Below are 23,445 nucleotides of genomic sequence, written 5' to 3'. Positions count from 1 at the left end.
AGTACTTCCGTTAATCAAGATAACATACAACTATCATTATATAATAGAGAACTGAGCACAATCGGGAGGTTTATAAACCCAGCCCCAAAACAGAGAGCCTAATCTTGCACACTTTGCCACCCTATCTGACTGCACATGAATTCGCAGACCAACCGGGGGGGGTTGGGGGGGAAGGGGGGTGTGGAGAGGAAGGATAGTTTGACAATATCCACTTAACATCTTGACTAATAGCCTCCAGCTCCCAACAAGGAGGGAAAAGCTGAGAAGAGAACGCCTGAACCAACTGAATTGAGGGATTCAACTATAACAATAGAAAAATTCCTGCCAATAGCGCACATTAACGCTATACGCAGAGATTGACCTCCAGCTACTAAAGGTGATAGGGAAAAGCAAGAAAAGGAGAGACACCATTAATTAATCTTCCCATTGCATCCCTTACTATGACTCCAATACCCATTCTTGCTGTCTCTTGATCAAACGAAGCATCAAAATTTATTTTAATACAACCATCCATAGGAGGAACCCAATTACCGTTGATCAGGTTGATGCGCATTGAACTCGACTTCAATGCAGTTAAGTGTTTTATCAGATGAAGAAAATAAGCACTTCTGCACTGGCATCAAATTATGCTTTATGATTATCTAGTCCGATTGCATTAGATTCTCAAAGACAAATCATGACCATTATCATGATCATCCATCCAATAAAAACTGAATCTGACAATAATGAACTCTTATGTCCTTTCCTAATTAATTAATTACAAACACAACAATAGAAAATCTAAAGCTGAATTAGTTAAATAAACGCAATGATGATGACCTGATACATCATTCTCCATTCAAACCACAACTATAAAAGCAATCCTCATCCAACAACACAGGCATGCAATTTAGCAGCCCAATAAACTAATATAAGGAATGTCCTTATCGGAAACTTCAAATGTTTGAAAAGAAAATCAAAACATAAACATCACTAACCCACTGTACACAGCTTTCCACTCCCTTTCTCACAGCCAACCATAAGCTTGGCAAAATTTAACGTGGCCCAAATGGCAGCAATTAATGTTTATCCTCCAAAGAAGGAGAAAAACCCTCGTTTCTTGGGCTCTTCCTCCACCATAACAGCCTTCATAGTATCCTGCTCAACAAGTCTCCAAGCAGCCTGCTCGAACGCCAACCCTGCCAAAGTAGGGGGCTTATTCAACACAAGTGGGTAGCCTCTATTCGTGCTCCTAATCACCTCCGAATCCTCTGGAATCACCCCCAACAACGCCAACCCCAACATCTCCTGCACGTCCAGCACTGACATCATGTCCTCGCCTTTGATCATATCCGTCCTCACCCTATTCACAATCATCTTTATATCCCTAATTCCATCGCACTCCAAAAGCCCCGTCACTCTATCTGCGTCTCGTAGACTAGTAATATCTGGTGTTGTGACGAGCACTGCCTCATTAGCCGGAGTTATGGCCGTAATGAACCCTGCATCGATTCCAGCCGGACAATCTATAATTATAAAATCAGGGCAGCCTTCGGGTCTGGTTTTTAGTGCCTCCACCAGCCATACCAGTGCTTTGCCACCGAAACCCAATGGGAGCTTCGAGCGAGGTTTCGAGATGCACAGAAGCTCGAAATTGGACCACCGCTTGTCACGCACTAGGGCTTGGTCCAGACGGCAATCGCCATTCATAACCTCGACGAGAGTGTAATTCACGCGATTTTCAAGGCCGAGGAGCAGGTCGAGGTTTCGGAGGCCAACATCGGCATCGATTGCAACAACAGAAAAGCCCAGGCGAGCCAAGGAGAGGCCAACATTAGCGGTGGTGGTGGTCTTGCCGACGCCACCTTTGCCGGAGGTTATTACTACAACGCGTGGGGTGTCTCCAGCCAATTCGGGCTTTCTATTCCATTGGAGGACGGATTGAATGGCGGAATAGGAGTGGGATTTTGAGGGTTTTAGGGTTTGAGTTATGGGGGTGAAGGGTTTAAATGGGGTTAAGGAATGGAAGGATGAATTGAGGTTGGTAGGCAGGGGTTTGAGAGATATCATCGTTAGAGAACACAGCATTTAGAGGCCAAGGATGAGGAAGATCATTTGATTGGATCAGAATCATACCATTAAAGCATGGAATGAACAGAACAGAACTTGAGAGGGAAAAATTTTAGAATCCGAGTAGGGAGACTCTCAGTGACATCAGTTTGGCTTTAATGTGCCAAGATTGCGAGCCCTAGGCCCAAATATTTGGGCCTAAGCCTAAGAACAGTTGTGAGCTTCTTTTTTTTTATATAGTAATGAATGGACTCCGAGCTGATAGGGGGAGGCCCATTTGAATTGCGAAGCCTCATTGATCTCTACTACTACAAATTCAGATCTGGAATCTTGACCCTTCAACAAATTGCTCCCTAAAGCAGAAACCTAATCTGACGGGTGGCACAACCTTTTCCTTTTAAACGGGACCCACTTTACTTATCTGATCCATCACAAAAGGCTGCCAAGTGGCAGTCATTCAATACATGAAAAGCCAGATCTTCCACAATTGCCCTCCCGTGGCCTTTAGGTCAATGTCCGCCAAACTGCCGTCAACACGTGTCTATCTCGTATTCGACCCTGGCACGATATTGCTCTCTCTTCGTCCGTTACTCTTTTCTTCACCCGTCTCATGTGATGCGGTTATTTTATCTCTCTCTCTCTCTCTCTCTTCTGCTTTCTCTGGATCCAAATATCCTGTATTGTGACCTACACTTCTCGCTCTCTCTCTCTCTCTCTCTCTCTCTGTTTGTGATTCTAGCGTCTGTGGGGAATGCTTGAGGCACTTCTAATCTGTATACCATTTAAACAAGGTTTTCATTCATGCCTTTTTTTTTAAATCATTATTTTGGTGGATTTCTGGATAATTGGGATTCTAGCGAAATGAATTTTTTTTTTTGTGATTGAATTTTGTGTGTTTTAACTTAATTGCTATTCGGATCTGATGTTCATATGTGTCTTTACATGGCTATAATTGAATGTTTCTATGTTTTTCTTGGCCAATAGGTTAGAAATAATGGGTTTTGTTTAGATTGATCGAATTGAAGTTATTAGAACAAGTTGTGGAACAGATCTAGTTGCTTAATGATTTTTTGCGTATTCATCCTCAATTCAATTTATTTTTCCCAGAAAATTGATAAAAATTAAAATTGGATAGGATTTTATCAGTTTTTCGGCATTCAAAATTAACAGATATTTGATATATATTGTTTATTATTATTTGGTATATCGCTTTTTTGGGATCTAAAATTTGACTAAATTGTGACGATGTTCAATTATGGAATTACTCGTTGGTAAAACAAACTTGTAGTGGGACTTGCAAGTAACACTATCACTGAATAATACTGGTCCCCGATCATGTTAAGGTTTAGCAAAAATAATTTCCTAGGTTGAGGAGTATAAGGTTTAGTCTGTATGCGTTATCATCATTTTGTTATTCTTGGTTGTATGTTCAACTGGTTTCAGTTTCAATTACATATTCCCCTGTTACCTTCCTTTGTTTTTCAGTCTTGAAGTTCTTCACTTCAACTGCGTTAGGCAAGATCGTGTGTGCTATAATATGTTTTTCCTTGCTCCTCTGTATAGCTAATATTTTTTTATCTATTGATTAGGGTAGCTTTTGGTTAGTCTTATTGAGAATGTAATTTGTTAGGCCAGCTTTCTGGTTAATCTTTGGGAGCCCTTGTCAATGACTGTAGTTGAATTGAGATTTGTAATGTGTTGGATGCCATTGTACTACCTTACTGTATTTTTTTTTTATGTATCATTCCTGCTACTTGCTTGCTGGTGGTTTGCAATTTGCTTACATTTTATTGACTTTTGTATGTTTGGACTGCTGCAGGGAAGGCCATGTGAGCTGTTTGAACCAGAGTGATTGCGTTGGTAGTTTTGATCGACTCTGTGGTTCTACTGGTGTGCACAAAATGGGTAAATGCAAGGGTTGTGGCAAATTAGGAAGAATGCTGCCAAGGGATGAGTCTGTGAATGTTTACCATTTTTCTCTTTTGCTATCTCCTGTTGTTTCTGTTTGGGAATGTGTTGTCCGGAAGATGAGGTATTCCTACAGACCTGAGTGGGTGTAGTTGTGAGACTTCTGAGATATTATAGGTATTGCTATACTGAAATAGTTAGTAATTATTAAGGTATTGAACAAAGAAAAACAAACTAGAGAAGGAAACATAATTATAGGGAAATGTACACATTTTAGAGGATCTCTTTAAGGTAAAAAGTAGAGCAAACAGGACAATATTTATAGATTGTTAGTTACCATGGATAGCATAGCGTGTAATAAAGTGCAACCTGTTGTGAGGAAAGTGAAGAAAAAGCAGGCGAAAGGTGAGTTGGATCGTCTCAAACAGGCTGAAAAGAAAAAGAGGCGTTTGGAGAAAGCACTTGCTACTTCTGCAGCCATCATTTCTGAACTAGAGATGAAGAAACAGAAAAAAAAGGAAGAACAGCAAAGGCTTGATGAAGAAGGTGCTGCAATAGCAGAGGCTGTTGCTTTGCAAGTATTACTTGGTGAGGACTCTGGTGATCCATGTAAAATTGTGCTAAATAAGGAAGAAGGGTTCAACCCTTGGGACTGTGCTACTAGTATCAATCTCCTTATGGGTGAACAGACAGCATGCCCATATCAGGACCACTCAAGTCATTCACATGGAAGAGTTGAGTGGATGTCCAATGCTTGTGGAACTGGATGTGAGTGGAGTGAAATAGAGAACAGCAACTGGTCATTATCTTATGGGTCTTTTGGAAGAGATCTTCATGCGCCATACTTCGAGGGTGGAGGTTGGGGGACAACAGAATTCTCAGCTGATCTTATTGCAGCACAGGCTGTTTCATCACTCCAGATTGCTGAGGATGCACAGGAATGGTAGGACATTAGATCAAAAGCGGTCGGTTGCCTCTTAAATTGAGCCGTGATAAAATAATGGTTTTTGTATATATTGGTTAAAAGACTCGTGACTCTCATCTATGTTTATCAGATCTGTATGTTGCTGCGTCTTCGTTGAGCAAATGTTCCACTACAGTGCTCTCCAGGTTGTCGTTTATTTCTAAAAGCTTGGTTGCGTAATGGAGTGTTTTTCATGAGTTGAAAAACTGTTCGGCTGATGCTGTATTGTTTGCTTGTGAATGATTTTTCTAAATTTATGTTATTAGACAACAAACATCTTCTATTAGAGTTGGATATTGATTTACGCTGATGCAATCTAAAGGAAGAAGCAGTGTTCTTTGAAATTTCATTGTTTCTGGTAAGTGGGAGGCGTGGTGGTTAATATTAAATAATTGATGTCCACTAGCGAGAAATACCAATCCTGCAGTCCATGCTTTGTGCGACAAATAGATGTGAGTTTCTGAAAGGATTAGCGGAGAAAAGCAATCGAGTAAACGGAGGAGATGAGAAGATCATTAGAAGCTTTCCTTTGAAAGGTGATATGATAGGTTTAGGTGATAAAATAATTTCAATGAAAGAGAGAGGACACGGCAGATTTAATCTTTAACAGATATGGATCCTCCCGTGTTCACAGAAAATTGACTCATGTTTTAATCATTTATATCCTTCTATTGAAAATGAATAGTTGAGATTTTTATAAAAATTAAAAACACACAAAATAACAATTGCCCAATGCCATGACGCAGGGTAAAGCTTCAGGCTCTGTGAAATGGATAACCTTACAGATTGACTGACAGCCTTTGCCATGTACTTAGAATCCATTAGGCACCATTACGGCAAATTCAGTTGGAAAAGCAATGAAAATTTTACAGTGATACACAATGAATTGCTGTGATAGTCTATTGCAAGTTTCAACTGATACAGCTGACAATGCTTTAACAAAATGCTTCCTCATACATCATGCCTTGAATTCTGATGTGCTGGTAGATCTGACTGCCATTGTTGTGAATTCTGCCGTGATGGTATATCTGACACTTGGTCAAGTTGCTGCCGAAGATGCATATCTTCATCCTGATTGTCTACTTCTGTGCTACTAGATGGTTTAGCACCAGAAGTAATTACGTTTTTAAACCAAGTTGCTTGAAATCTAGGGCTTCCTCTACTTGAATTGCCAGGTGAATCAGGGGCAGGCCCATTATTGGAAGCGACACCTACGAGGAAACGATATGCCACTTTGCTAGCTGATACAATCTCTGCCTTGGCTTGTCTAAACTGCAATATACCCGCTCACACATCAGAAGAAAAGATGATCACACTGAATAATATCAAAAGCCTGATAAGGATTCAGTCATAAAAAAATTAAACTTCTGTCATCACATGCCATATATCTAATCTAACAATCCACATTTCAGGCCAATTTGAGATGGCACTAATGAGGCATGGCAGGTTAAAATTCAAAAGAAGCACACCAAAGGAGAAACAAATTAATGCACCCACCATATGCAAGCTCAAACAGAGAACAATAAGTGAATTTCAGATTGCATGTATAGTTTCTGTGATTATAAGAAGAAGTTACACTGTGTTTGATAACCATAAGTCTAATTTATATCTTCAGAGATTTCCAAGGAAAAAATTACTAAATAATTAAAAGAAAAGCTAAAAGTAGAACACATCAAGATAGTATTGTATGCTAGACAAATCGCATTAAGGTAACCAGCTACTCGACCCAGTTTGGCTTTGAGATGCACAAATTCAAGGGCATCAAATCGCAGCTTCACCAAGAAACTTATTTGTCCAACTTTTGTGCACAATTGCTGTTTTGATGTCTAGGATTTTAAGCACAGCTGGTGCACAGCAATGCCAAACTAGCACAATTATGCTACATTACATTATGGTCAACCTAACATAGCCTTAGTGTCTTTGAATGTATAAAAGCAAATTGGGTTTCTACGTTTCCAGAAGTTCACCAAGCTAACATGTGAAAGACACTATTTACTTGTTCCTCAATAGCATAAACGGGGTATATAACAAGACGATGCTGGCCAAATACAAGAATAAGAAATTGCACATCATCTCACCCGTAATGCTGTATTTCCCGCTACTTCCAAGGCTGCATCACCAGCATTTGCAAAACGATTAACCCAACCTGTTAAAGACACCATAAAAACATGCAATAATAAAAACAAGGTTCTTCAACACCATGGGAGATTTATTAGATCAGAAAAAACAATGGAGATACAGAGGGGGAAGAAAATCAAACAGAACATACAGTTATGACCAATAATAAAAATTACTTCTAGTATTTTTGGTAAAGCAGGTAATTTTACAACTTAAAAAAGTAGGCCAACTAGACTTCAGCCAAGGGTTGGTTGAGAACAGGAACTGTGCCAGCAACCTGAACTTGACAAAAATGGATTGACCAAAAAAATGGTTTTGAACCAGACCGGAACTGACTGGTTCGGTTCTGGCTAAAACCAGATTTTTCTTTTTTTTAAAAATTGAAAAAATTTCAACTGTTGTATTTGGTTAAAACTAGAACCTGGGGGCCAGTCCTCCTAAACCTTGAACCTTAACTGCTGGTTCAGGCCCAGCCTTTTGGCCAGGTCTAAGGCCAACCTCAAAGCAGGTTTGAGCAGCTCCATAAACTACCAGCAATAAAGCTGACCAGAACCCAACCTAGGCCAAAGTACAATGCACTACAATCACAAACGAAATGGCTGTTTATCCACAAGTTTAACAGGATAAGCATTCAAGTTTATAATGCAAAGTAATGCTTACCTGGAAGTTTTGGCACACCAAGCCTTTCACAGAATTCATCACAGAAGTGATTGCAGTTCTTGGATAGCAAGTCATATGAACTTCCAGGCCATTCTCTACTCAGTTCCCGCAATATCTGATTCACCTTAAAGATAGAAAAGTTAGTTCTTCCTAGTACAATGCTCTCACGATATGTATACATTGGGTTCTTTCCAGAAGGGCAACTAAAAACTCCAGTTCCATGTTCGCAAAACCCAAAAGACCATTCATCATCTCCATACACCTGTCACATACAGTTCAGACAAATTTATCGAAGGCTAAATGCAACATAACTTGATGATAAAAGAATTTTGAAAGAACAAATTGAGAACGAGAAAAAAAAACATTATGAATTACCAAGAGAACGTAAAAGGGGATAATGTAGTGAAACATAGAGGCCCTGTGTACATGTAATGTTAGGGCATGCAAGTTAAAACAAGTATAGATGAATGCGACAAAGAGAAGTCCAAGCAACATTTTATCAAGCGATATGCCACATCAGCAAACAAGATGTCCATATGTTCAAATCAAACATAACTCAAGGTTCCACACCTTAAAACACCAGCAGGTCTGACCAATGTCCATTAAAAATATTTACCCCCAGTCCAGAAAAAGAAATGGATTTCCACTGCAATGGCTTCACCAGATACTTGAAAATTGAAACCAGAAAGCCATTTGGTTGAAGGACAAACAATTCAGCAAAGCAGGTCAGAAAGAGAGTAGCAAAAGACATTACTTAAGAAATAATGTTGCAAGATTGACACTAAGCTTAAGTTTTATATAATTTTCTGAGAAATACATAGCTGTACCTTAAAATGCTAAGTCAGTGACAGCTTGTTCATGTAAAATGAAAGCATGAACACAATATAGATGACAATTGAACTATAACAAGTGCAAAAAGTACAGATGTACTATACAAGGAAAAACAAGAAAAGGTAATAAGCAAGACTCACTGTTACTGCTACAATCAAAAACCAATTATATAGGAACAGGGAGAGAATAGTGAAACCTTCTCTTTTTAAAGAAGTTTGAGAGTTTCACACCCTTAGCATCTTCGCCAAAAAGGAAAGCAGTAGCATACCAAAACAAAACAAAGTAACAAGCATAAAACCAGAAGTCAAACATTTGAAAAAATTCAGTTGGCGATTCCATGGTCTGCAAGTTTCTTATGCAAAAGAAACGCTCTAGTTCTTGAAGATATATCTATAATACCTACTCAAAATTTATCAGGCACATAGTTCTCCAATAAAACCCATCGAATACACACTAGCTCTTACAAAGTTTCCACCTATGGGCCCGGTACTGTTCCTCTTAATTGACAATAAGGATTACATATGACTGCGAGAATTTAATGAATAACGACTCGTACGAACACAAACCAAAACCTCAGATCTCACCTGCAGCAGAAGAATATTCCATAACTAATACAATCAAATCAACACAAGCATGTCCCCGCATAAAAACTCGTTTCTCCGGAATCATATCAGTTAATTAAATAAAAAACCCTAGATCCCATCCACAGTGACTCCATTGCATAGGTACATCAACAAATCAACACATATAGAGAGAGAAAGAGCGACAGAGAGAAGAGAAAGAACCTGCACAGCGCTGTGGAAGATGCCACCAAAGCCAATACCGTCCTTGAAAATCTTGTTGATCTGCATAATGGTGTTGTTGGTCTTCTCCGATCCACTATTCGTCACATCGTATATATGCAATATCACATCCGTCATCTTTATCAACAAAGCTCTAACCCTAACCCTAACTTCAAACTTCCTATCCCCTCTCTCTCGGCCCTCTTTATAATATCCGATTCACACAGAAACTTGTCACAGTCTTTCCTCTTTCTGTCTCCTTCGCTTTTAAATCTCTCCCTCTCCTCCCTCTCTCTCTCCGTTCAATTAGAGGAACAGAGAATTTCCACTTTCAATTTTCGCTCTCACTGAGATTTAATTTGAATACGACACTTTTTGCCTGGAAGTGAATATTCAGAGTTCGTAGATATTCTCTTTTTCCTCGAGTCGGTGGCTTTGTTTTTGTTTTCTTTTTTTTTTTTTTTTTTTTTTTACTAATAATCAGTTAAATTTCAAAAATACGTTAAACGTGTTTTTGGGATATTTTTGAAAGAAAAAAAGACAGATTTATGAAATTGCCCCTCGATATGGCACCAAATTACAAAAGCTGCAGTTATTTTTACAACTGTCAGCCACTATAATTCCTGAGCCATGATTAGGCTGAGCTGGATAAGTGGATCCCACTCACGCGCGGAATTATTATAGATTACGAGACACCGACTGATAGAGAGTTTTACCGTTATGCCCTCGCTTTTTGTTTGAAGTTATTAACAGTTAAAACAGTAAAAAAAACCCTAAAAATGATCGAGATGGGATGATAAGGATTTTTTTTCTTCCTTAATTAGTATTTTTAGATTTGAATCTTGAGAATGGATTACATTTAAAATTTAAAATGGAGTATTTTGTCCTCATTTCTAAACAATTTCTAAAAAGAAAAGTCAAACAGAAAACTCTTGCTGACTTTCACCAAACGGAATAGAAGAATTATAAAAAAAATATATAATATTTAATTTTTAAATTTTAATCAATATTATAATTTAATTTTTATATTTTAAAAATTAAATTATTTAATTTTTTATTTATACTTTCTTTAAAATTAGAGATCCTTCTAACAGTGTTATTAATTTAAAAGAAAAAAATTAAATTATATAATTTTTAAAATATAAAATTAAATTATAATATTAAAATTTAAAAATTAAATAGTAAATTCTCTTAATTGAATAAATAAATAAGGTTCAATTTATTTCTTGTATTTATTGAGGAGATTTAATTTTATTTATTTTTAATTTTTAATCTAATTTAATTTATAAATTTTAATTTATGCTAAAATTAGCTCAATTAATAAAAATATTATTTTTTAATATTAAAATATAATATAAAAATAATTTATTTAATATTTTACTTATACAAATTATACAATATAAAAATAATATTTTAATATTATTTTTAAAATATTTAATTATTTTGTTTAAATAATATTAAAAAATGACTTTGTTAATATTAAAATATTATTTTTATATTGTATAATTAATTAATTAATTTGTTTATATATCAAATAATTTATTTAAATAAATTATTTAATATTTAATTATTTTTTAATATTAAAATATTATTTTTGATATTGTATAATTAATTAAATAAAAATATTATTTTTATTATTCAATAGTATTAATTGGAATAGTAATAATTTTTAATTTTAATTAATTATATGAAAATATAAAAATATTATTTTATTTTTTTTAGTTTAATTAATAATATTGAATAATAAAAATAATATTTTTATTTTTATTAATTAATTATACAATATAAAAATAATATTTTTAATATTTAAATAAAATAATTAAATAATTACACATTTTTATTAATTTGGCTAATTTGAGCATAAATCAAAACTTATAAGTTAAATTATACTAAAAGTTAAAAATTGGCTAAATTGAACCTCTTCAACAAGTACAGGGAGTAAATTGAAACTTATTCCTTGAAAAAATGATATATTTATTTTTTCAATTAAACTAATGACAATATTTGATGAAAATATTTCTAATTTTGATGAGATATAGAGACTAAATCATTTAATTTTTAAAATATAAGAATCAAATAATAATATGGGTCAAAATTTAGAAATCAAATAATAAATTACCCAAATGATAATGTATTCAGCACTTTCCCTCTCTTACTTTATTTTAGTGTATTATTTTGTATTTTTATTAAAGGGAAATTAAAAAAAAACTACTTTATAATTTCTTTATTTTTATGTAGATTATGAGATTAATTTTTTGATAAAAAAAAAGTATCTCAAACTTATGTGTTGTTAGCAAAGAGGAGAATTGTCTAAATATTATTAGAGTAAATTACAATTTAATCTCTAAAATTTAATAAAAATTATATATTAATTCTTATATTTTTAAAACTCACTTATTTAGTCGTTGGCATTTTAATAAACTTACATATTATTTATCATTGCATGAATGTATGTAGACATAAAAGTATTCAAATTATTTTTTTGTAATTATAAAATAATATAATATAAAAATAAATTTTATAATTAAATTTTTTAATTCAAATATATAATATAACTAGAATATTAATAAAATTAAATGATAATATTATAATTAAAATAATAAATTTTATAAAATATGGGACTATTTTATAATAGAATTTATATTATAAATTTATAATATTATTTCGGTACTCTTGGTATAGTTAGTGATAAATTAAATAAAAAGACTAGTACGTAAGTTTATTTAGACATCCAAGGCTAAATATATGAGCTTTTAAATATAATAACTAATATGTAAGTTTTATTAAATTTTAGTGATTAAATTATAATTTGTATAACTTTTGAAGGATTTGATACCTTTTTGCTAACGGAATTAATGACGAATTGAATGACGAATTGAACCAAAAGTCTAATATGTTGGTTTATGTAAATATTAAATATATGAGTTTTAAAAATAAAGGGATTTGTCTATAAATTCTACTAAACTTTAAAATTTAAATTGTAATTTATCTTAATTTTCGAAGAAGTGTACATAAATTTTGGTTTTGACTTTCCTTTTTACTAATGAGTTAAAACTCATGATACCTTTTTATCATAAATTTAATTTCAGAATATTATTTGATAAATATGTCAAACTACATGTAGTAAATTATAATTTCTGTTTTTATTAGTTTATCCATTTTGTAAAGAAAATTTATTTTTCTAACCCACATAAATTATTTTCCGTGCAATGAAATTTATCTTGGGGAAAAAAAATTACTGTATATAAAAGAGAATCTAATTACTTATTCTTTGGCCAATTTACATTTAATAAAAATTAAATATATTTTAGATATTTTTAGGATACACTTAGGAAATGAGTTAATTGAGTATCAAAATTGTTGATTTCAAAAATTATAATTATAATTATAATTATAGAGTCATTCAATTAGTTTGATTTTAATTGTAATTAAATTAAACAATTAAATTTTTTATTTAAAAAATAATTTTTAACTGAATCTTACCATTTGATTCAATTTAAAATTATTTTTATTTTAATTTAATTTGATTTTAATTTTAATTTTAAATGGAACATGATGATCTACTTTTAGACTATGGATGATCTAAATTTCACATTGACTTAATGCACAAAATTTGAATTTTTTTTTTAAAGTATAGATAATAAAAATATATATTTTTTCATTATCATCAATTAAATTAATTTTATTCAATAAAAATTTAAATAATATTTCGATATATAAAAAACTAACTGCAATTTAGCATAATTATTAACACATTTTTTTCTCTTATTGGATGTGAATTTTGTAATATAAAATTTCTATAATTACAAAAATGATGCTTGAAATGCCATAATTTGACTAGTGAAGCGACCTCCCATTTCCATAGTATATTGCAGCCACGTGCAGATTGCTTTATTATTATTATTATTATTATTATTATTATTATTATTTAATTCACGAAAGCTGTAGACTTTGATTATGACTACTGAACAATGGGCCGTTCAGTGGATGTTTCCAGATCATAGGTATGGGCCTATAGACTAGCTGCCATTATTGGTTTAAGTGCGGGGCTCATCTAAAAGGTGCTCACATTTTCACGTCTTCCTTTATTTCTGCAAGCTTATTTAGTACTTGCAATTTTCATCCGTTGCCTTTGGGCAATCCCATAATGCTTTTCCCATCAACTGTGATCGTGTGTGAGCTTAACCAATCAAATGTTGAAGATGGGAAGTATTCAAATTAGAAAATTGTTGAAGCCAAAACAAAGCTCTTTCTTCTCATTTCTTTCCTTATATTCCCTAAGATTGCATTGGGTGTACAATGGTCATTTCATGATGTCACAAATTTCAACCGGTGATACTAGCTTTTATGGGTACGCATTACGCAACCATGATGGTTGATGAGGTTCTTTAATACGAGTACTTCAGCATATCAGAATCCTGAAACTATAATGGCAATTAAAATAACATTCATAAAATGAAGCAAACCACATGCATCAGAAAAACATAAGACCTGGTGAAGGGGGAACCCCAAAACACGTTCATCAGAACAATGAAAGGCATAACAAAGTGTTTTTAGATGGATTCCAAGCTTAACCCCAAAACAACCCAAAACACATGCATTTTGCAGAATGCAGCAAAAATATACATTTCAAGGGACTGAAATTTATATTTAACCCAGTTTCATTTAAGATATAATTGCTATGGAAAACAAGATAAGATACAACTAATATAGTTTAGAATGATGTGGGTTGGGTTGTTTGTGGGGGGGGGTGTGGGGGGGGTGGGGGTGGTGTGGTGTTTTGTTTGGTGTGGTGGGGTGGTTAAGAAGATAATGACAGAAGATTTAAATTTGGATTGGTACCTCCAAAATAAATTCAAACAGACTTTCTGAGAATAGTTAAAAATGAGTTAAGAAGTGTATGAACTGTTTACATGTAAAACTATCTGCCTTCATTGGTCATCAACTGGGAAAAGACTTTGCTGGTTGTTATGTCTGAAACACCATTACCATCATCTTTTTCAGCCCCAGCGTCATCACTTGATGAACCTTGGGGAACCATTGAAGGTGATGGGAGCTCCTGTGCATTTGCATTGCCATTCACCCGCGGTTCTCTTGATGGTCCAGATTCCTGAAGCTGAAGTACATATTCCAAATTCCATAACACATCACCCATGGTTGGCCTATCAACACCATAGTCTGCCAAACATTTCTCTGCTGTTTCTCCATATTTCTTAAGAGAGCTTCGTTTTATCTGTCCAACAAGATGGGGATCGACAATTTTCTCAAGTATACCTTTTTTCTGCCATTGCATTGCCCATTCAGCTAAATTCACTTGCTCCCTGGCAAGCAATGGATCAACAGCAGGTCTAGCACAGAGAACCTCAAAAAGAACTACTCCAAATGAATAAACATCTGACTTGTCTGTCAGCTGCTGTCTCCGGAAGTACTCTGGATCGAGATAACCAAAACTACCTTTGACGCCAGTACTTACATGAGTCTCATTGAGGCATGGGCCAGATCTTGAAAGACCAAAATCAGCAACCTTGGCCACATAATTTTGGTCAAGCAAAATATTTGTAGACTTAATATCACGATGGATGATGCCTTGTGTTGAACCTGTATGCAGGTAGTGAAGACCTCTTGCTGCACCAATGCAAATTTCAAGCCTTTGCTTCCATGACAAAGTTGGATATCCTGAACCATATAAATGATTCTTCAATGGTCCCCTTTCCATATACTCATAAACCAGTATCATTTCTGACTGCTCTTCACAATACCCAATGAGGGAAACAAGATGACGGTGACGTATCCTGGACAGAACTGCTATTTCTGTCTGGAATTCTGGAAGTCCCTGCCTAGATCCAGGAACACCCCTCTTTACAGCAACCTTTGTGTTGTCTTTAAGAACCCCTTTGTAAACCATACCAAATCCACCCGAACCAATGATTAGATTTTCATCAAAATTGTTAGTGGCCAATTGAATGTCGGCAATAGGGATCCTCAAGCTGTGATAACCATTTGAACCAGGAGATGCATTGACCGTCACTTCAGACAGTCTAGTGTGAGAACTGCCTCCATATACACGTAAGGGTGTCCAACCTACACTTTCTGCACGTCTTGGTTTTGGTTTCTGCTTTCTGCATTTACATAGAAGCACAACAGCAAGAACAACCAAAGAAAATACAAGAAGGCCTCCGAAAATTGAACCTAACACAATCCAAATTCGTCTCTTTTTATATCCGGTCTGTGAATCAAGAACATTTACCATCTTCATGATCTCTACACCATTCAAAATAGCATTGATTTTCAAAGAAGTGCTTATATCCGAGGGTCCAACACTCACACGCATAGTCCCCAGATCATCAGAATCTGCGATAAGGTCTAAGTAGACTGGAGATGAAAGCATGTGGAATGTAAGCGTAGATAGATCAAGATCCTTGTAAGCAGAGAGGTCATTCACATATACATCAAAGTACAACTGGTTAAGTGAAGTACTAACAATATCACAAAAATGCAAGCGAACCAAGTGTCGAACACCACTCGAACCCACTGGAAAATCCCATGTGATGTTGAATCTTGCCCCTAAGGTTGCGTTATCCTTATTCATCTGCTGTGCAGTCATATACACATTATCTGGCGCAATCTCTGGGCTGGCACCTCCACTCTGATAATTAGGAGTATGAGTAGTAGCTACACGTTTAGCAGCAGTTTTCAAAACAAGAAAATCATCATCAGGGATCCACGTTCTCCACAAAGTATCATTAAAAGCTGTCAATTTCGAACCTCCCACATTAATCCTGTGAATTGTCTCTAAAACATGCAACGAAAGATTCTGGTACTCTTCAATTCCATCAGCACTAACCAGCTTGGCTCCATAATCAACGATAAAGTCTTTGGGAGCCGAAAACACTTCGATAGCACTAATAAATCCAAAACCTGACTCAGCCACAGGTCTCAACAAAATTTCCAGCATTTTATCATTTGCTTTTATTATATACTCCTTAAGCACGACAACTTGGGTACTAAAATCATTCAACATCACATTACCGTTAACAAGAACACTAAATTTTGCAGTTGATAAATTAAAACCTCGAGCTGCAAATGGCGAGAAATGAAAACGTACCAAGTGAGTCCCATTCTTCTTGATGTTGAATTTGTAGCTCGAAGGAGTGGTGAAAACTCTCGCTGTATGGTACAAAGCGGGCGAATTTGGAGATGGGTTTTGGTCAGCGAGGGAAATGGAGCGGTCTGCTGAGAGAAAAAACGAACCTGTTCTAGAAGCATCGGATACAAAGACTCGGTTATAGAGCGAAGTGTTGGTGGCTGAGCCACAGTTGAGAAGGTAATTATCTGTGGGGGAGTAAGAGGTGGATGAAGAGATAAGAGAGATTATAATTAGAGACAGAAAATGAAGTGTTTTGGTTTCCATTGAAGGAGATTTTGGGTTTCCTGAAGAGAATTAAACAGAGGATTGCTTCTTTAAGAAATGAAGTGCATGATTGAAGGGTGTTGAAGAAAAGATTCGATACTCGGCTTTGAAATTTGGGGCATGACGGTGCAAATTTAATGACAATTTTAGTGCTTCCATAATCAATAATCTTACACCGTTCACACTGGTGCAGGATGTTGGCTCGCCATTGGATAAGATTGGGCTTGGCCGCTCTCCATTGATAAACAGTGCAAAATCAGCCATGGAAAGGTTCCACCAGTCAAAAAACTCCACAGTGTTAAACTTGATTAGGAAAAAATTACGCACATGATTTATTTATTTCTTATTAATACTGTAATTCACAGCAAAAATCCTGCTTTTATTTGCTTTTGCGTTCTTCCCACCATCACTTTAACGAATTTGATCGAAAATTAATGAGGCCATTGAAAGAAGCTCGATTAGGTCGTTGAGACCTATGTGGCTGCTGAAGTTGACATTACTTCCATTCAGCCTATTATGAATTAAAAAAAAAAAAATGCCAATAGTAATGTCCACTAAATATGAAGTGAAGTGCTGCAGTGTAATTAATTTGATTTATACGGACCAAATGCGATGTAAAATACTTGTAGAGTGCAGCAGTGAAATTCATGCTTAAAATGTGAGCGTGTCTTAACTCATGGTGCTGTTAAATGTTCATTTTCATTGAACTTGGACAATTGGGAACCATATATGAGTTTAACCATTACCCTTCCTTCGATGATGGGTGCTGTGGCAAGATCCTTACACGTCTAGAAAAGCTAACTTTGTCCTAGATTTCTACGGTCATGATCTTCAGAGCTCTGCTCTGCTCATGCTGATGCTCCAAAGGCTTGTAGGTCCAGTCCTGCACTATTGTAGTTTAAATTTCATTTTTTTTTTTTAATTTTAAATTAGGTATTGGGTTGCTTGGCGCCTGGGTGGATGTCACTTTCTTCCATCCATTGCTTGAATGAGCTGGAACCCTACATGGGCTTAGTTGCTTGTCATAGAAATATGTTTTGGTTGCTTGCCGTAATATCTAGCCTAAAGAGTAGAGAGTTCAATTAACATATACTGTAATAAGTGGCTTGCGGAAAGAATATTAGGTCAGCTGGCTTTTTTCGTCTTTAGTGGCCGTGTATTGGAAATAAAGTTGGATTATTAATTGTTTATATATATTTTATAATTATTGGATTTTGATATCTTAACAGTTAACACCACCAATTTTTTTTTTTTTTTTTGCATGAAGTTACTATGTATCATTTTTTTTATTAATTCCAATTTAATTGAAAATTAAATTTAAAATTTTATAGCTATGAAAATGATTATAATTACATTACATTAAAATTTATTAATTATATATATATATATATATATATATATATATATATATATATATATTTAAATACATAAAGCTAGTAGTATCATAAAGCCAACCCAACCGTTGATAAATGTCCATGTCCATTATATTTTTTTAAGAATTAATTAAATTAGAAATCTTATAACTAATGGGTTTCTTCATTGATATGGTACTAAAATCATTTGAAAAAAAAAATAAAATTTTGGTAATATTTTTAAGATTAAATGAAAAAAAAATTATGCGAATTATTAATTTTAATCAACTTTTTAATTTTATTAATTTAATCATACTCTTTTTATGTGGTTTTCAATTTTAAAAATAAATTTAATTAAAATAATTAAACTCATCTATTGATAAATTAAATATTTTTATTCATATATTGTCGTTATTTTTAGGTAATCTATTTTATTTTATTAATTTTTTAATATTATTTTCATCAATTTAAAAATTTTTTTATTGACAAAAAATATAATAATAATTAAATATATTAAAATATATTATATAACATACATAATATTGCTATTTTAATTTTTTTTATCTTTCTCTTTATAATAATTTTAATTCTCATATTTTTCATTATTTTATCTTTAAAGCTCAACAAATGAAAAAAAATTCAAATATTTAAACAGAAAATATTAATAAACAATATAACTAAAATAAATCTAATTATAACTTAAAAATAGTAATAATAAGTATTTGATTCAATAAAAATTTTATTTATTTACTTGATAATAATTATAAAAATGATAAAAAAAAATAATTAGTTAAGATTGCGTTTGGAATTGTTTATTTTACATTATTTTTTTTTTAAATAAAAATTTATTCGATTGGATGTTGAGTTTCCAAATAATGTTTGCTAATCTCGCTTTCGTTTTTAAAATGGAAAACGGCAAAGCATAAACAAGTAAAAGTAAATTTTCATTTTGGTTTTCACCGAGCACTAGTGTAGTGGGCTCATCCTCCACTATAAACCTCCACTATAAAATTATTTTATTATTTTTTCTAACTTACTTCCACTACTGTGGTTAAATGCATTAAATAATCAGATTCTAGTTAGCCTTTTATTCAATATTATGAACATAATTCACAATTTATTTTTTTTCCAAATATTTCTTTTTATTTTCAGTAGTTTAATATTTTTACATTTAATATTAGAGTATATGGTTTTTAGAGTTTAAGATTTTAATAAATATTTATTTTATTTTCAAATATTAGAGTTTATGTTTTTTAAAATATATTTATTTTTGTTTGAATAGATATACATTGTACAAACTAAAATATTTCTGCATGTACAACAAGAAAATTCAATAAATAAAACAGTTTTTTAAAAATAAGCTATAAAAAATTAAGACCAACAGTAATACTAAATACACTATAATATTACTAATATCAGTAAATATTTAAATTATTTTTATTAATTAAATGATTTAATTAAATTAATTATTAAAATTGAAATTAATGTGATAATTTAAGATTAAAAGTTTTGCTATTATTTTTAAATTTTGTGCAGAAATTTTATTTTGTCTTTTTTTACTTTTTAAAACTTAAGTAGTTAATCATAAAAAACCACTTTCTAATAATTTTTTTTTAAAACCATGCTATTACTTTAAGGAAGTATCATTTATAGATTTAAAAATAAAATTATATAATAAAGAAAATTTATTTTTTCTAAAAATAAAATATAACTAAATTTCATCACTTTCTTAAACTTTAAAAAAGAAATAAATAATCTACAAATATAACTTCACTTAATTTAGTGATCAAAAATATATAATTTATTTAATATAAAATTTTCTTTCTTAATTTTCTATTAAAAAAAACAAATAAATGCTATGCATATTAAAAAATAATAAAATAAAATTATTCTTTTATTTTTGTTTACATGTTTACTTTGTTTGAATTTTTATTATTTCTATTAAGTATAAAATTGATAACAGCGTAGAAGTGAGAGTAAAGTGTAACTTAAACGCATCCGCGTAACAAATGCAACTTTCTACGACGTCGTTTTAACCAGTCATACGTCGTCTTGTTGACCTGCTTGATGCTTTGCGTTGCACAATCTCCAATCGAAAGAACTTGAGTAGATATTCTCCTCTCCTGATGAACTATACTAAGTATACTCTATCCTCTCCCGCGCTTGAGTTCGATCATCTGTCTGCAATTAGTTCCTATCTCCAGAGAGCCACATAACAACGTCGTATCGACGGGCAATCTTCAATCTGAGGGTAAGTTCTGTGTCGTCCTCTCTTTCTAATTTCTAGGTTTTTGTTTGCACTGTTATTACCTCCCATCTCTCTCACTGCAATCCTATCAGAGCTTATGAACCGATAGGGATATACGTTATCAAGTTCTTGTTATTTTGGAGATGCGAAGGAGATGATACAGTTCCAATTAGGGCTCGTCTTTGTAGAAATTGAACTTCCCTGGTTTAATTGACGCATTAATTATAGTCAGTCAAAATGGCAGCTATTGACGCGTTAATGTTATGAGAAAAATAAAATATAATTTGAATATTTGTTGATAACAGCTCGATTTCCCCATAACCTATTGGAAAACAGTATGCTTGATAGCATTTTGTCGATCTCTGGACAAATGTTATATCTTTGCTTCATTTTTTGATCTATTGCAAAAGGACCAGTGTTGGGCTATGATGGGTTTCTGCTTGACTAGAATTTTGTTTGTTGGATTGATTGGATTAATCTTTTAATAATCTTGTAACATTTGTATAAATGCAGGTTTGTATTGACTGCTGCTTTGAAGTACTGAAATTCTTTCTGCTTGTGCACCATAAACTGATATGGTAAATTCACTATTGAAAGAGAATGTGTATGTGAATTGCTATATTGTCCTGTTGGCTCTCCAGGTCACTTGCTTTTCTGAATTGTGTGGTGTATTTGTTGACTTCTCCTAGTTTTTCACCTTGAATGAAGTTAGATTTTTCTACGTGTGAGTTCATGTTTGCTGGTATAGCAGCAACTTTGCTTTGTGCTTTAAAATGTGCCTGCTGGCTATGTATGCATGTCATATTATATATTTCGAAGGTTAATTTTGGTAGTTCTAGAACTGAGATTTCCTTTTAATCTGAGGACCACACGCTGAACATTGGTCCTTGTCTTTATTGATTAAACAGTAATACAATAATATAGCATCAGGTTAGTTGCCTATGCCAGAGCTTTAATATCTGGTTGTTGTGGACCAACTGGTAATAAAACTAACCTTGGTAGGTTTACTAGTAGGAGCAACTTCAGTTCACTTCCCAAAGTTATTTCATTATGGAATCCAAAATACCAATTCATCGTCTACTAATGTTTTAATTGTTGTGTGGGAGCTTCTAAGCTAGCAGAAATTCAAAGCTCTTTCTAAACAAGGTTTAATTTCTCATGTGATAAGAATGTCCTGGTGTTGTGTATGAAAACCAAATGCAGGATCCTAATGGTTTCATTGATGAGAAGGTTGAAAGCAGACTTTACATTGGCAACCTTGACTTGAGAATAACAGAGTAAGGAAAAATTTCAAGCTTGCGTTCTTCATTGCAAAACTTTATAGTTGATGTTATCTGGTTGTTATTTATATTTCACATCTTCAGGGCTGCTCTTATTAAGATGTTTTCTCCATATGGCAACATTGTATCTGAGGACTTCTTATGGCATACTCGTGGACCAAAACGTGGAGAGCCACGGGGCTTTGCTTTTATTCAGTTTAGCAACAAAGAGGTAAGTTGTCTGCATGTTTGACTTTGTTTTTAGGCAAATTCCTGATTTCCACGTATAAAGTGAGCATGCAGGAAGCTAAATTGGCTAAGGAGAAGATGCATGGGAGATTAGCTTGTGGCCGCCCTTTGGTTGTTCGCCTTGCCAGCGAGAAACACTTGGAGGAAGCTGCACACAATTCTTCTAGAGCAGTAGGTGAGATGACAAAAACAGGCATTGTTGGTGGCACTTCAGGGCAGATGAGTCGGAGTGCTAAGATAGCTGCAATAAAGAACAAATTGAGAACCTTGGAAGAAGAGAGCTCTAGCATGAAGAAGCAGAAGCAAGCTGGCACCATTTCTTGCAACAATAGGGTTGACCATACATCTGTCAAAAGATGTTGAATAAAGATGCTTAAGAGAGCTTAAATGTTGGAAGTATTTTCAGAATTAGGTTGAGCATCACTGTGCCAAATTTCAGGTGTGTAGTGTTGTTGACATGTTGCACAAGATTATTTAGCGCGACTTTCCATGTCCTCAAGTTTGTGGGTTATGGAAATGGCTTGTTAACAACAGCATTGGATTATGAAAATAAGATTAAGGGTTTTGTAATTTCATGAAATGCTATTATTAGCGGCATAATGCCAGGATGTTTTCTTGTTTATGATTTTTTTCTTTTTGATGGAATTTCTTGTTTATGAATTTAAATCTATGGGAAGTCGACAAGTAATTTGTGAAAACATTATCAAGGTTTGTGGATGTGGATGTGGATGTATGAATATGAGCCCTGTGCTTTGTCCTGGAACTTTGGAGCATAAAAGTATTTCTTCCAATTACTCCTGATTTGGTGCTTCCCGGATCGCAATTTGACATGGCAAGTGTATGATGTTAATGCGCGTTTTACATTTCTCTTTATCTAAACAGTTTATCAAATTCCAAGATCCAATCACATGATGTATTGCAGAAAGACATAGCAATTCCTAAAAGATACACAAAACGCCCCCTCACATGTCAGGGGACTGGACTCCATGCAATGAGATTTACTGTTATTAGTAGGTATATATATAGCGGGACAAGTATTTTGCTGATATGATGATATCTTAAAAAAAAAAAAAATTGTTACATAATTTTAAAACAACTTGTCTAGAATAAATAATTGCACTAAATTTTAATAAATATTTTTTACCTACATTGATGTCTGATTTGATCCAAATTAACTTTCATCTGTCGATTTCTAAGCTAATGCAAATTGCTTGCAAAACTCAAAAGTTGCGAAGTTTCCCATTTTGGGCGCCTCTTTCGTAAATAGCCCTGGTTCCAGGCTCCATCCTTGCAAGAGTAAAACGGGTGGGTCCACCAATCAGAATCTAAAAGATTGATAACGTTATTTCCATGCCACGTTCAGCACAATCGCACCGGCGTATCTGGAAAGGATCAAACAGAAGCGGCAGATGGAATAAAAAAAAAAAAAAATAAAGTGCCGGATGAGCATGTCCTGCAGCGGAGGTATTCACTCGCCTATTCGGAAATTGAAATGACAAATTAACCTAACCAATTAAAAATTTGATGATTAACTATTCAGGAATTGATATATAATTTAAAATAATGATAAATTAATTAAATCAATTAAAAATTAAATGATTCAGTGAGTGTTTA

At 33.6% G+C, this 23,445-nt stretch overlaps 5 protein-coding genes across 7 annotated transcripts; 2 read left to right on the top strand and 3 right to left on the bottom strand.

Moving 5' to 3' along the window:
* Positions 1 to 774: 774 nt before the first annotated feature.
* LOC110643475 (septum site-determining protein minD homolog, chloroplastic) lies at positions 775 to 2,192 on the bottom strand. Its single transcript, XM_021795852.2, has one exon. It carries the CDS (start codon positions 2,065 to 2,067, stop codon positions 1,066 to 1,068), a length of 1,002 nt encoding a protein of 333 aa, XP_021651544.2. The 5' UTR covers positions 2,068 to 2,192; the 3' UTR covers positions 775 to 1,065.
* Positions 2,193 to 2,655: 463 nt separating this feature from the next.
* LOC110643477 (uncharacterized) lies at positions 2,656 to 5,265 on the top strand. The gene is made up of 2 exons (XM_021795855.2): positions 2,656 to 2,840; positions 3,869 to 5,265. The coding sequence occupies exon 2, from the start codon at positions 4,296 to 4,298 to the stop codon at positions 4,902 to 4,904; it is 609 nt and encodes a 202-aa protein (XP_021651547.2). The 5' UTR covers positions 2,656 to 2,840; positions 3,869 to 4,295; the 3' UTR covers positions 4,905 to 5,265.
* A 375-nt stretch (positions 5,266 to 5,640) lies between these two features.
* LOC110643476 (uncharacterized) lies at positions 5,641 to 9,769 on the bottom strand. 2 transcript variants are annotated; one of them, XM_021795854.2, is made up of 5 exons: positions 9,316 to 9,464; positions 8,270 to 8,366; positions 7,700 to 7,961; positions 7,000 to 7,067; positions 5,641 to 6,193 (listed from the first exon to the last, which is right to left on the bottom strand). In XM_021795854.2, the coding sequence occupies exons 2-5, from the start codon at positions 8,300 to 8,302 to the stop codon at positions 5,873 to 5,875; spliced, it is 684 nt and encodes a 227-aa protein (XP_021651546.1). In that variant the 5' UTR covers positions 8,303 to 8,366; positions 9,316 to 9,464; the 3' UTR covers positions 5,641 to 5,872. The 2 variants fall into 2 exon arrangements, with proteins under 2 accessions (XP_021651546.1, XP_021651545.1); XM_021795853.2 differs by lacking the exon at positions 8,270 to 8,366 and having other exon boundaries at positions 9,316 to 9,769.
* A 4,356-nt stretch (positions 9,770 to 14,125) lies between these two features.
* On the bottom strand, positions 14,126 to 17,033 carry LOC110643478 (probable receptor-like protein kinase At5g24010). Its single transcript, XM_021795856.2, has one exon. The coding sequence runs from the start codon at positions 16,721 to 16,723 to the stop codon at positions 14,234 to 14,236; it is 2,490 nt and encodes an 829-aa protein (XP_021651548.2). The 5' UTR covers positions 16,724 to 17,033; the 3' UTR covers positions 14,126 to 14,233.
* A 3,049-nt stretch (positions 17,034 to 20,082) lies between these two features.
* Positions 20,083 to 22,453, top strand: LOC110643486 (uncharacterized). 2 transcript variants are annotated; one of them, XM_021795868.2, is made up of 5 exons: positions 20,083 to 20,326; positions 20,837 to 20,901; positions 21,527 to 21,600; positions 21,688 to 21,814; positions 21,886 to 22,453. In XM_021795868.2, exons 2-5 carry the CDS (start codon positions 20,899 to 20,901, stop codon positions 22,192 to 22,194), a joined length of 513 nt encoding a protein of 170 aa, XP_021651560.2. In that variant the 5' UTR covers positions 20,083 to 20,326; positions 20,837 to 20,898; the 3' UTR covers positions 22,195 to 22,453. The 2 variants fall into 2 exon arrangements, with proteins under 2 accessions (XP_021651560.2, XP_021651559.2); XM_021795867.2 differs by lacking the exons at positions 20,083 to 20,326; positions 20,837 to 20,901 and having other exon boundaries at positions 20,908 to 21,600.
* Positions 22,454 to 23,445: the final 992 nt, after the last annotated feature.

The sequence above is a fragment of the Hevea brasiliensis genome, chromosome 13 (genome assembly GCF_030052815.1).
Source record: "Hevea brasiliensis isolate MT/VB/25A 57/8 chromosome 13, ASM3005281v1, whole genome shotgun sequence".
Classification (NCBI taxonomy): Eukaryota; Viridiplantae; Streptophyta; class Magnoliopsida; order Malpighiales; family Euphorbiaceae; genus Hevea; species Hevea brasiliensis.
The sequence above is the reverse complement of the archived record's forward strand: the minus strand, read 5'-3'. Positions and strand labels throughout refer to the sequence as shown.